Source organism: Coregonus clupeaformis, chromosome 15 (assembly GCF_020615455.1).
Source record: "Coregonus clupeaformis isolate EN_2021a chromosome 15, ASM2061545v1, whole genome shotgun sequence".
NCBI classification, from domain to species: domain Eukaryota; kingdom Metazoa; phylum Chordata; class Actinopteri; order Salmoniformes; family Salmonidae; genus Coregonus; species Coregonus clupeaformis.
The window spans coordinates 52,619,621-52,633,364 of record NC_059206.1 but is presented as its reverse complement, the minus strand read 5'-3'; the positions used below and the strand labels follow the sequence as shown (position 1 = coordinate 52,633,364).

Sequence of the window (13,744 nt, the reverse complement as noted above, 5' to 3'; positions counted from 1 at the left end):
GTTGTGCACTCTCCTCAAACAATAGCATGGTATTTTTTTCACTGTAATAGCAACTGTAAATTGGACAGTGCAGTTAGATTAACAAGAATGTAATATTTCTGCCCATATAAGACATGTCTATGTCCTGGAAAGTTTGCTGTTACTTACAACAGTCATGCTAATCACATTAGCGCACGTTAGCTCAACCGTCCCGTATACGGGACACCGATACCGTAGAGGTTAAGCGGGGACCCTTGTGATTGGCCAGCATGTACATGCCATGCAGAGAGTGAGAGAGTTTGCTTGGAATTGGTCAGCATCCTCTGTGCATGTACAGATGTAGGATCGTAATTTCAGCCAGTTTGCTACAGCAGGAAAATAATCCTGCAGCAAAAGGAAATGTGAATTATTATACGGATTATAATTAATTGACATTTTTGTAGGGGTTGATACATTTTTCGTAAGGGAAAATCAAGTCTGAAATTTCAAAGTGGGAATTACAAACTTCAGAAGCCTTTTTGAATCTCAACTACACTACAAATGTTTAATTTCCTGCATTGCAGGGTGATCAAATTAAGATCCTACATCTGTAGAGAGTGAATAAACTGAGTCTATCGCATCTTATTGGAGGTACCATAGTCTAGTTTTTGTCCCCTGTAGCTCAGTTGGTAGAGCATGGCGCTTGCAACGCCAGGGTTGTGGGTTCGTTTCCCACGGGGGGCCAGTATGAAAATGTATGCACTCACTAACTGTAAGTTGCTCTGGATAAGAGCGTCTGCTAAATAACTAAAATGTAAATGTATTAACGGAGTGTCAAAGAAAGGAGAAAATCGCAGCCTCTTGCGATATGGATATTGCAAATGTCAATATCGCAATTTTGATCTGAATTCGATTAATCGTGCAGCCCTAACTACATGTATCCAACATCGCTGGGAGAAATAATGGAGAAAACAGTGCCCCAGAGTATTTCCTGGGGGAAATATTGCCCTTTATAATATGTTACCTGATCAGGAAAAACATATTCTACTAGAAGGAAGCCATCTAACTAGGTTGAAGGTGAGAGAACAATCAGAAGAGGAAAAGGCTACTGCAGATATGAGGTGACTGAGGTTATAGTAGCAGAAGTCAAGTGTTCATTTCTCTGTCCTCTTCCTCTTTCACATTGTGTGACAAGCCTTTGTTTTGAAATATACTTTTTCCACATAGACATATTGAATCAGTGTGTGTGTGTGTGTGTAACCCTGCACGCTGCTGGCTGAGGTCTGACGCACCATCGCTCTTGTTTGGCGTCACTGTCTTCGTCTCTCCATATAAGTTCTAAAGCCCAGTGGATGCGACCCAAATGGCACCTTGTTCTCTATGTAGTGCATTACTTTTGACCATAGGTCTCCTGTCAAATGTAATGCACTACATAAGGAATATGGTGCCATTTGGGACACTCCCAGACAGTATGTAATTGCCTCACTTCCTGGGAAGTGTTTGAAGAGATAATTATGGGACTTTGATAACGAGGAAAATAAGGGCTTTTGCTGCTTCATGCATACATGCCATCTTTCCTTCAGATTTCCGCTCTGGAAACCCACTAATTTAGTCTGTGTTCCAAATGTGACCCTATTTCCTACATAGTTCACTACTTTTGACCAGAGCCCAAAGCGCTGGTTAAAAGTAGTGCACTTTGTAGGGAATATGGTGCCATTTGAGATGCAGCCTTACTGTCAACAACCACACAATCTCTCTCTGGGTTAGACTATGGAGTTTCACATTCTTTATACTGTACTCTTTAATTCACCATTTCCTAATGGTATTGCACAGCAGACATGTTGACCATCATATTGAACCTTAAATTGTTTAACTCCCTCACTACACCCTCTCAGGGAACTTTGAATAGATTAAATGTGTACTGACTGATATGACTAAGATGTTAGACATTATAACAGTGATACAGTGACAGGGATGGGTGCAGCTATAGCCTGCTGAGCCAAAGTCACCCAGGCAGATGCTGTTGTGGATAATGTACTTTAGGTTTATGGGTAAGGGGTAAGGAAGCTTGCTCTGTTGGCTAAGACAGTTGGCTTTGAGTTGCGTGTGTTGCTGGGCAGAAGATCTCTGTTACATATGGATAATGTACTGTATGTTTATGGAAAACGTACTATAGGTTTATGAGTTAGGGTTAATGTACTGTAGGTTTGTGGGTGAGGGATAATGTACTGAATTGGTAATGTACTGTACTATATACAGTACCAGTCAAAAATTTGGACACACCTACTCATTCAAGGTTTTTCTTTATTTTTTACTATTTTCTACATTGTAGTGTGCAAAGCTGTCATCAAGGCAAAGGGTGGCTATTTGAAGAATCTCAAATCTCAAATATATTTTTATTTGTTTAACACTTTAATGGTTACTACATGATTCCATATGTGTTATTTCATGGTTTTGATGTATTCACTATTATTCTACAATGTAGAAAATAGTAAAAAATAAAGAAAAACCCTTGAATGAGTAGGTGTGTCCAAACTTTTGACTGGTACTGTATGTATAGCCTTCTGGGTGAGGGAGGCACAAGGACACTGGGACACAAAGCTCCAATTATAAGAATCAATACAGGCGCCTGAGTTAAACAGTAACTACTAGTGGCAGTTAGTCGCTCTCCTCACTCTGCCTATTGCTTAGTCTCTGAACCATTGGTGGCCGACTGTACCTGTAACAACCCTGTTTATGGTAGAGATCTGTGTTTACTGGGGATGTAACGATTCACCGATACGCTTCGGTCCCCAGTTCAAATGTTTAAGATACCAAACCAATCCAGATCTAGCATGCATCAGTCAGAAAATCGATTCAAACATTACGAATCGTCGGTTCACTTTTTTTTTCTCCCTCAAATACCTTTCTTTCTACCTTCTGAAAATACCTATTTTCTTTTTACTCCTTCAGTGTCGAACTAAGCATGTAAATGCATTGACAGTCATTGATCTACAAGTCCCTTTGTATGCCGAACAACCCCAGGGAATATCAGTAGCCTAGTCAAACTGCACACTGTGCCCAGCTTCGCCCACTGTCCAAAGAGAGGTCTATTCCTGATCTTGCATATCTGCGGGGCACCTTCAGCATTCAAATGCTTGTAAAATGGCTTGCGCAATATTAGGCTTTATTAGTTGAGTGACAACCAATGTAATTTGCTAGGTTATTGTTATCAAATGCGCTGTTGAAAATTGGGTTTTACCGGAATAAAAGAAAGCTACCAGAGACACAACTCTGATCTGGCTATAGCCTACCTGCTGATCGAGGCTTATATTCGATTTTATTTCGATTGTTCAGGTTCACCATCAGCAATAGTTTGGATAGTTTTGCTTTAAACAGTCAGTGTATACAGTGCATTCGGAAAGTATTCACTTTTTCCACTTTGTTACGTTACAGTCTTATTGTAAAATGTATTTTTTTTTTTTTATATCCTCAATCTACACACAATACCCCATAATGATAAAGAAAAAAACTGTTTATACATTTTTGCAGATTTCTTAAAAATAAAAAACTGAAATACCTTATTTACATAAGTATTCAGACCCTTTGCTATGAGACTCGAAATTGAGCTCAGGTGCATCCTGCTTCCATTGATCATCCTTGAGATGTTTCTACAACTTCATTGGAGTCCACCTGTGGTAAAGGAATTGTCCGTAGCGCTCCGAGACAGGATTGTGTCGAGGCACAGATCTGGGGAAGGGTACCAAAAAATATCTGCATTATTGAAGGTCCCCAAGAACACAGTGGCCTCCATCATTCTTAAATGGAAGAAGTTTGGAACCACCAAGTACAAAGAGATCCTTGATGAAACCCTGCTCCAGAGCGCTCAGGACCTCAGACTGGGGTGAAAGGTTCACCTTCCAACAGGACAACGACTCTAAGCACACAGCCAAGACAACGCAGGAGTGGCTTCGGGACAAGTCTCTGAATGTCCTTGAGTGGCCCAGCCAGAGCCCGGACTTGAACCTGATCGGACATCTCAGGAGAGACCTGAAAATAGCTGTGCAGCGACGCTCCCCATCCAACCTGACAGAGCTTGAGAGGATCTGCAGAGAAGAATGGGAGAAATCCCCCAAATACAGGTGTGCCAAGCTTGTAGTGTCATACCCAAGAAGACTTGAGGCTGTAATCGCTGCCAAAGGTGCTTCAACAAAGTACTGAGTAAAGGGTCTGAATACTTATGTAAGTGTGATATTTGCAACAATTTCTAAAAAACAGTTTTTGCTTTGTCATTTTGGGGTATTGTGTGTAGATTGATGAGGAAGAACAATGTAATCCATTTTAGAATAAGGCTGTAACGTAACAAAATGTGGAAAAAGTCAAGGGGTCTGAATACTTTCCGAATGCACTGTATGGTCATTTTTAGATATACAGGGTAAAGTTGATCATTTCATAAGAAGGACAGCAAACACTTTTGGCGAGCAGCACTGCATGGATGAAGCGAGAGGAGAAGAGAAGCTTACTCCGTAAAAAGTTCCAAACGATCAAAACCATTTGATCTGGAGACAGGTGAAATCCAAAGTTGTGCTATATATTCATTGGCTATTTCATAGAGAAATATTGATACGTTACTAGCACAAACACTTAAAATGTTATAATCTGATAGATGCCCAGTCTCCCTTATGGCTGAAGTTGGGTTCTCACACTCACACACACACACCACACACACACACACACACACAGTTCAGAGAAGTCAGCTCAGATCTTTTTCTAGTGTTAGATGTTGTTTTGATCAAATGTTTTTTATATGTATATGGGTTCGGCAACTGTTTGATCAGAGAAGTGTTGATACTGCTGGTACTGGTAGTTCTCCAGTCATATTTGATGTGTTTCAGCAAATTCAGTATACCAAAAAAATTGAAATGTGCTTCAAATGTAATCTTTTCTCTTGGGCCTGTAGCCTGTCTCAGTGTGATATCCAATATCAACATGAATACTGATGACTTCTCTCTCTCTACAGGTTCCCATGATGCACCTCGTCTGTCGTGCGCCTCCCCATTTCCCAGAAGCCCCATGGACTCCTCTCCAGGGTCTCCTCACCCTGACCCGTTCCCTAGCAACAACCTTTCCAACCAGCTGCAGCCACCACCTCTCCCCGAGAAGAAGATGGTGAACCGCACCGTCTCCGCCCCTGACAGTGCGGCCGGGAAACCCCTGGTCCGGGCCTTCCCCCGCCTCCCCTTCACCGGTGGCTCTGAGAGTAACGCATCTCGTCCAGATGTACCATCCCTGTCCAGCCTCCCGTCCTCCCCTGTCGACCCTCGTCCCGTCTACTCCTCCTCCGAATCCTTAGAGCGCTGTCATGCGCCTCTGGGTCGCCCCCTGCGCTCCCGGACCCTGGACGAACCCCTGAAAGTACGTGGTCGACTCGGAGGACACAGCCGGGGCAGCATCACCTCCTCCTCCTCCCCCCAGCTCAGTGCCCTTCACCTCTCGGCCTCCGGGCCCACCCACGGCTCTAGCCTGCAGTTGCAGACCCTGCTCAGTAACATAGACAGTAGAGAGGGGATCTACTCTAAGTTGGGAGGCCTGTACGCTGAGTCGTTGCGGCGCCTGGCTCTAAAATGTGAGGACCACTTCACCCGCAGTCAGAAGAACACGCTGCGCTTCGATGAGAGCAACTGGTCCCTGTTCAAACTGACCTGTAACAAGGCCAGCTGTAATGCAGGCGATGCTGTCTACTACTCTGCTGCCTGCGCCTCCGACCCATCTAACTCCTACGCTGTCAAGGTAACAACATTAGATACCTTTCATCTCTATAGCTCTCTGTGGTCTTAAATTTCAACTGTTTTTTTTTGTGCCAATACACTACACACACAGTCAAGGTAACTGAACACAAACTTTTATTTAGTTAATCTTTATTTAAGCCCCATTTAGGTCAGAAGAACGCTTTCCCTAGGGAGATTTGTCTCTCTGTGTTCTTGAGTTTCAAAGTGGGATTGTTTTGGGGGCCAAGGCTCTCATGTAGTGCTTGATAATCAAATAGTTTTGATATCAAGGACTCTGGTGTTTAATGTTTACAATAAGTGTGAAAGACAAAACAACAAGGCTGAGAATACAAAAACGTGTGGAATTATAAACAAGCGTGGGGCGAGGATGTGTTACTGTGTGTGTGTGTATGTGTCTGTGAGAGACATGTCTAGAGGCATCTCCCATAATTACCGTGAGAAGAGGTTCTTTGTAATCTGTAGTTTAAATTCAAACTCCTCTCTGATTGGACTGTGTACGTTCAGACTCCCCTGTGATTGGACTGTGTAAGTTCTACTCATCAATCAAGGTAATCTTCCTACCTTGTTAAAGAGTAGCTTGTTAAACAATAAAACATGTCCAATGAAGTAAGAGCGACCCATTAACAAGCTCTTTGACTGAGATCCAAAGGGAGCCACAGCCCCTTCACTTTGTTTGTGTGCCAAATGGCACCTTATTCCCTACATAGTGCACTACTTTTGACCAGGTCCTATGGGCTTCTGGTCAAAAGTAATGCACTATATAGGAGATAGGGTGCCATTTGGGACAGACTTTGTTTGTTCTCTGAGAGAAGAGAAGGAAGGTCCCACCATTCTAGTGTTCCTCCAGGGAATGTACTGTAGCCTGCTGTGGAGGGAGGAGGGTGTGCTGCTCTGCATTCATTATGACTGACCTTTGTCCCAAAGTCATTAGCAACGTGTAAATCCAGAACAGGGCAGCCGTGTGTGTGTGTGTGTGTGTTAGGGGAGGTTTGCTGCCTGAGGCTCTGTATAGTCTTGCCTTATGTCTCTGGGTCCATTAATCTTTTCATGCCAGCCAGGATTTACAGTCATACACACCCCTGTTGTCAAGGCCTGTACACACACACACACACACACACACACACACACACACACACACACACACACACACACACACACACACACACACACACACACACAGTGTATGAAATCATCCAGCCTTCATAGTAATCATCAGTCTGCAATCTGTAGAATCACAGTTAATCACTATGTCTACGTCCCAAATTACACCCTATTCCTTATATAGTGCACTACATTTGCCTATGGGCCCTGGTCAAAAGTAGTGCACTATATAGGGAATAGGGTGCAATTTGGGAAGCACACTATGTCATATCAGAGCTCACCCTATTCCCAATATAGTGCGCTACTTTTGACTAGGGCCTATAGGACTCTGGTCAAAAGTAGTGCACTATGTAGGGCATAGGGTGCCATTTGGGATGCAACTCACAGTGTTTGGCTTTGCACATATTGTACATGATGAAACTCATTAATCTGAGCTGCTTGTAGTTAGACAGTAATACCATAAGTGTACCAGTGTTTGTCTGCTTGAAAACAAGATCGGAATGAATGCAGGATTTAAAGCTTGGTGACAGCGAGTGAGAATACTAAATCTCACAGTGCAAGTAGAGAATGTGTTAATGTCTCTACTTGAAGCTGCAAACAAGGGGAAATCTATTGTAAAATCTCGTGACAGGCAAGTAGCGTGCAAGCACACAGGCAAGTAGCGTGCAAGCACACAGGCAAGATTTGGTTCTGGATGCAGAGATAACATTTTACATTTTAGTCATTTAGCAGACGCTCTTATCCAGAGCGACTTACAGTTAGTGAGTGCATACATTATTTGATTATTATTTTTTATTTTTTTTCATACCCCCCGTGGGAAACGAACCCACAACCCTGGCGTTGCAAACGCCATGCTCTACATCCCTGCCGACCATTCCCTCCCCTACCCTGGACGACGCTGGGCCAATTGTGCGCCGCCCCATACAAGTCATAAAACTGTTTCAATATAATTAGTATTTCCCCATTCTCTCCACATTATGGCTTTGACTCTCCCCTCCTCCATTCTCTACCAACTCTAACCATTATGTTTCTCTCTCTCCCTCCAGATCTGTAAGAGCCAGACCTCTGAAGCCAAGCAGGGTCACCTCTACGGCTTGTCTGTCCAGCAAACCCTCCCACCCCACTTCAACCTCCAACAGGACTGTGGTCACTTCATCGCCTGCGTTCCCCAGAGCATGCTCCCCCCTGACGAGGCTTCACTGCCCCTCGGGCCCAACCCAACGCAGGGGGACAAGGAACGCGTGGTGGTTATCACCCGGGAGGTGCCACAGCAGAGTACGGCAGACTTCGTGAAGGAGTGGGCGTCCTTCCACCAGGCTCAGCCGGAGGTCAGTCGTCTGTCCCGTATCTTGTACAGTACTAGGCTGCGTCTCAAATGGCACCCTAGGCCCAATAGGGCTCTGGTCAAAAGTAGTGCACTATATAGGGAATAGGGTGCCATTTGGGACACTCCCCTAGCTTTCTTCATTTTAGCTTTAAGTTTTCCGCCTTTTTATTAGCTTGTTTTGATGTACAGAGCTTTGTGATTTCTGATGAAAAGCGCTCTACAAATGAAATGTATTGTTTTTTATGTAGGTGTACGAGCGGCGGGTCTGCTTCCTCCTGCTGCAGCTGTGCAACGGTCTGGAGCACCTAAAGGAGCACGGGGTCACGCACCGCGACCTCTGTCTGGAGAACCTCCTCCTGATCCCTCACCGTTGCCCCCTGCAGGCCAACCCCAACGCCCCCTACGACCAGAAGTACCTCCCCCGCCTGGTCATCTCCAGCTTCGCCAAGGCCAAGCAGCGAAACACTGAGGATTCCGCTGCCAATGACCCCCGCCTTAAACGCGACCACGCCCGCCTGGCCCCGGAGATCGTGTCGGCCGCCCAGTACCGGAAATTCGACGAGTTCCAAACGGGAATCCTGATCTACGAGCTGCTCCACCAGCCCAACCCGTTCGAGGTGAGCCCGAAACTGAAAGAACAGGACTATAGCTGTGAGGACCTGCCCCCCATTCCTCCAGTCTCCCTCTACTCCGCTGGGCTCCAGAGACTAACCCGGCTGCTCCTCCAGCCAGACCCAATCAAACGCATCCACATCCAGGAGGCTAAGCGGGTGCTGCAGAGCCTACTGTGGGGCCCCCGGAGGGACCTGATGGAGCAGCAGCAGTGGGGGGACCGAGACAGGCTGGGCCCCGGAGAAGGGCCACGCCACGAGGGCCTCCTCAACTGGCTGGACGTGAAGAGAGCCCTGCTGATGATGAAGTTTGCTGAGAGGTCTCTGGAGCCGGAAAGGAATGCAGAGTTGGAGGACTGGCTGTGTTGTCAGTACTTCAGCGCCGCTCACCCTCTGTCCCTGTGTCATACTGCTGAACTGCTCTACTCACTCAAATGACTGAAACACTGACTGGACAAACTTTCTGAATCGCAAATCAACCCCTAGCTCCCTAGGCACTCCTTGAGATCTGAAAAGAGTGGATCGTTTTGGGATTGGGGCGAGTGTGTTAGTGGACGTGTGGACAATGTGTTGAGACAATGAACCAATGCCCTGGGTTTCCCCTGTGTCTGTCATGGAGGATATACAATAATACAATGTGAACCTGCCTCCTGCCTGCCTCCTTCCTTTACAACTACATGCATGAAAGCAAGGCATCACTGACTTTCCCGTCCATTCAGCTTCTACTGTATGTGTTCTAGTTTACAGACTGCTGTTGTGTTTACTGTATGGACCAAGACCACTGGGGATTGTCCAAAAGCACAGCCATGCCAGGGATGGACAGAATAGCCTAGCATGGAATAGTCTCTCTGGCCAGACTGAGCGCTCTGTACGCTCCACCCCAGAAACAGCCCCTGTGAGAAGAGACTTACACAGAATGGAGCATTCTAATCAGACAGAAAGATTTACACTTACTTACTATAATGGAAAGTACTGATGAACAACAGTCAAGCCAAGACATTCTAACTGTTACGGTCTTGTGTTGTCCTTAATTAATACGACTTCTTGATACACTTTGCCCTTTCAAATAGTAAGCGCTCTCGCTGGTATTTCGTCCATGTCCACTCCAGCAAGTCTAGACAGAAATTTTTGATTGTGCCTGTGCAGCTATTTAACCTTTATTTGCTGATTACAAAATGTAAAATAGAGGGTCACACACAAGCATTTACATTTGCCTATATTAAATTGGCACATACAGTATTAAGTGTTGACACTGAGTCAACAGGTTCTAGAATTATGCCTACTATTCAGTGTAAAGGTGTGATGTTGCATCTCTCCTTGCCAATCCGTATGGGGAGTAAGGGTATTGGTCTTTAGAGAGGCAGCCATTTTAAAGGCAAAGCTGTTTTGACTGAATGGAACTAGTCTGACCTGAACCAAATAAAAATGTGTACTACCTAATGCCACTTAATACGGTGTGTATTGCATTAGTTAAGCAATACTAAGACGGCCAGTACCACCACTGCTATGGCCCCACTTACCTTAAAATCATCTAAAATTGTTGGTTTCGATATGATCAATTGTTACAGTGCCTTTAGTTCTCCATATGTGTTATGGTGACTGAGAACCTAAATAAATCGTAACCCTTATACTCCCTCTTCGATATGTGAAACTGGAATTTCACAGACTAGTCTGGAGACAGATATAACTTGTACATACAGAGATTGTAGATCAACTGGTGTGCCCCACTCAAGCAGGTCTTAATAATTGCAATGGATAAGATCCATAGTGAAAATAAATATTTATGATATCCAATTGTTTAACCTGTAGTAGTCTCGTTTAACCTGTAGTAGTCACTGGAATGCCTTTTTGTTTTTGGGTGCATCCCAAATGGCACTATATTACCTACATAGTGCACTACTTTTGACTAGGGCCAATATAGGACTTTGGTCAAAAGTAGTGCACTATTTAGGGAATAGGGTACCATTTTGTGAAGCGGCCTATGTTTGTTTTTCCCTTTTTATTACTTTGTTTGTTTTAGAGGTTGATGTTTTAATGCTGCTGCTGTTGTGCTTTCTGTTTCTCCTCTCTTCTGCCAGTGGACTGCAGCAGACTGCTTCCATACACGCTTCAACTTCTGAGCTTTTTCTCCAATGAGAAATAAATAAAATAAAATAAAATCAAATTTTATTGGTCACATGCGCCGAATACAACAGGTGCAGACATTACAGTGAAATGCTTACTTACAGCCCTTAACCAACAGTTAAGGGCTGTAAGTAAGCATTTCACTGTAATGTCTGCACCTGTTGTAAATATGGACTGATGCTGCAAGTAAACAGGCAAACAGTCCAAATACTGTTCTATTCCACTGCTGTTATCATTATGTGACTATAACATTTACCCTTCTCTGATGACTAATGTTATTAACAGAATTTGAGAGCCTCACCTGCATCTATCTATCTATCAATAAATTGTAAATATGTTTTCACACATTCACACCATGCTCTGTCTCAGTCTTTCTGTTTTGAATCAATGGGTGGCACCTGTGAATGGATATAAGTGTGCTGCTGATTATGGCCTTGTACTTTGTAAGACCTTAGCTGCTAATGAACTGGAAGAATGGCTAGAAAGCCTGAGTCAGGGAGCTGTAAGGTAAATGTCATTTGTACAAAATGGTACAAATGTGGTACCAAGCAATCAGTGGAGGCTCCTCTGAAGAGGATTCACATTTAAAATGTAAAACATTTAGAAAGTTATCCTTTTTAGATAAAACTATACCAAATAACTGATTAAAACACACTTATGCAAAGAAGGTCTACAGTAGCTTCAACAGCACTCTGTAGGGTAGCACCATGGTGTAGCCGGAGGACAGCTAGCTTCTGATTCCAGAGGCTGACCCAAAACATCGCCGGCAGAGGAGAGGCACGCGAGGCGGCCTGCTGGTTCGACTTAGGAGGCGCGCACACCACCCAGTATATTACTCGCTAATGTTCAGTCTTTGGATAACAAAGTTGATGAGTTCAGGGCAAGGATTTCTTTCCAGAGAGACATCAGGGCCTGTAACATACTTTGTTTCATGGAAACATGGCTCTCTTAGGACACTCTGTCTGAATCGGTCCAGCCAGAGGGTTTCTCAGTTCATCGCGCAGATAGGAATAAATATCTCTCCGGGAAGCAGAAGGGCGGAGGTGTGCGTTTCATGATTAATGACTTATGGTGTAATTGTAGGAACTCAAGTCCTTTTGTTCACCCAACCTAGAATACCTCACAATCAAATGCAGACTGTATTATCTCCCAAGAGAATTTTCCTCCGTTATAGCAATGGCCGTTTATATCCCCCCTCAAGCCGATACCACGACGGCCCTCAAAGAACTGGACTTTATGCAAACTGGAAACCACATATCCTGAGGGTGCATTTATTGTAGCTGTGGTTAACAAAGCAAATTTGAGGACTAGGCTGCCGAAGTTCTATCAACATATTGACTGTAGTACTCGCGCTGCTAAAACACTGGACCACTGTTATTCAAACATCTGCGATGCTTACAAGGCTCTCCCCCGCCCTCCTTTCGGCAAATCTGACCATGACTCCATTTTGCTTCTCCCTTCCTATAGGCAGAAACTCAAACAGGAAGTACCCGTGCTAAGGACTATTCAACGCTGGTCTGACCAATCGGAATCCACGCTTCAGGATTGTTTTGATCACGCGGACTGGGATATGTTCCGGGTAGCTTGCAAAAATAATCTAGACGAATACACCGATACGGTCACTGAATATATCAGGAAGTGTATAGGAGATGTCGTACCCACTGTGACTATTAAAACCTACCCTAACCAGAAACCATGGATAGATGGCATCATTCACACGAAATGGAAAGCACGAACCACCGCATTTTACCATGGCAAGGTGACTAGGAATATGGCAGAATACAAACAGTGTGGTTATTCACTCCGCAAGGCAATCAAACAAGAAAAACGTCAGTATAGAGACAAAGTGGAGTCGCAATTCAACGGCTCAGACACGAGACGTATGTGGCAGTGTCTACAGACAATCACGGACTACAAAAGGAAATCCAGCCCTATCCCATCTGGACAAGAGGAATACCTATGTAAGAATGCTGTTCATTGACTATAGCTCAGCATTCAACACCATAATAACCTCCAAGCTCATCATTAAGCTCAAGGTCCTGGGTCTGAACCCCGCATTCAACACCATAATACCCTCCATGCTCATTATTAAGCTTGAGGCCCTAGGACTGAACCCCGCAACTGGGTCCTAGACTTCCTGACGGGCCACCCCCAGGTGGTGAACATAGGAAACAACACCTCCACTTCACTGATCCTCTACACTGGGGCCCCACAAGGGTGCGTGCTCAGCCCACTCCTATACTACCTGTTCACCCATGACTGCATGGCCAAGCATGCCTCCAACTCAATCATCAAGTTTACAGATGACACAACAGTAGTAGGCTTGATTACCAACAATGACGAGACAGCCTACAGGGAGGAGGTGAGGGCTCTGGGAGTGTGGTGCCAGGAAAATAACCTCTCACTCAACGTCAACAAAACAAAGGAGATGATTGTGGACTTCGGGAAACAGCAGAGGGTGCACCCCCTTATCCACATCGTCGGGACCGCAGTGGAGAAGGTGGAAAGCTTCAAGTTCCTTGGCGTACACATCACTGACAAACTGAAATGGACCACCCACACAGACAGTGTGGCGAATTAGGCGCAACAGAGCCTCTTCAACCTCAGGAGGCTAAAGTGTGTGTCTTGGCCCCTAAAACCCTCACAAACTTTTACAGATGCACAATTGAGAGCATCCTGTTGGGTTGTATCCCCGCCTGGTCCGGCAACTGCACCGCCCGCAACCGCAAGGCTCTCGAGAGGGTGGTGCAGTCTGCACAACGCATTATCGGGGGCAAACTACCCACCCTCCAGGACACCTACAGCACCCGATGTCACAGGAAGGCCAAAAAGATCATCAAGGACAACAACCACCC

At 44.9% G+C, this 13,744-nt stretch overlaps 1 protein-coding gene across 1 annotated transcript in view; it reads left to right on the top strand.

Annotated features, from left to right (window-relative positions):
* LOC121583555 (inactive tyrosine-protein kinase PRAG1-like) overlaps positions 1-10,977 on the top strand; it is a 30,769-nt gene extending 19,792 nt beyond the window's left edge. Inside the window, exons 5-7 of the mRNA XM_045225213.1 lie at positions 4,958-5,727; positions 7,874-8,155; positions 8,403-10,977. Coding sequence (XP_045081148.1) covers positions 4,958-5,727; positions 7,874-8,155; positions 8,403-9,203 — 1,853 coding nt within the window. The 3' untranslated portion in view covers positions 9,204-10,977. The remainder of the gene's footprint in view (positions 1-4,957; positions 5,728-7,873; positions 8,156-8,402) is intronic.
* The last annotated feature ends 2,767 nt before the right edge of the window (positions 10,978-13,744 follow it).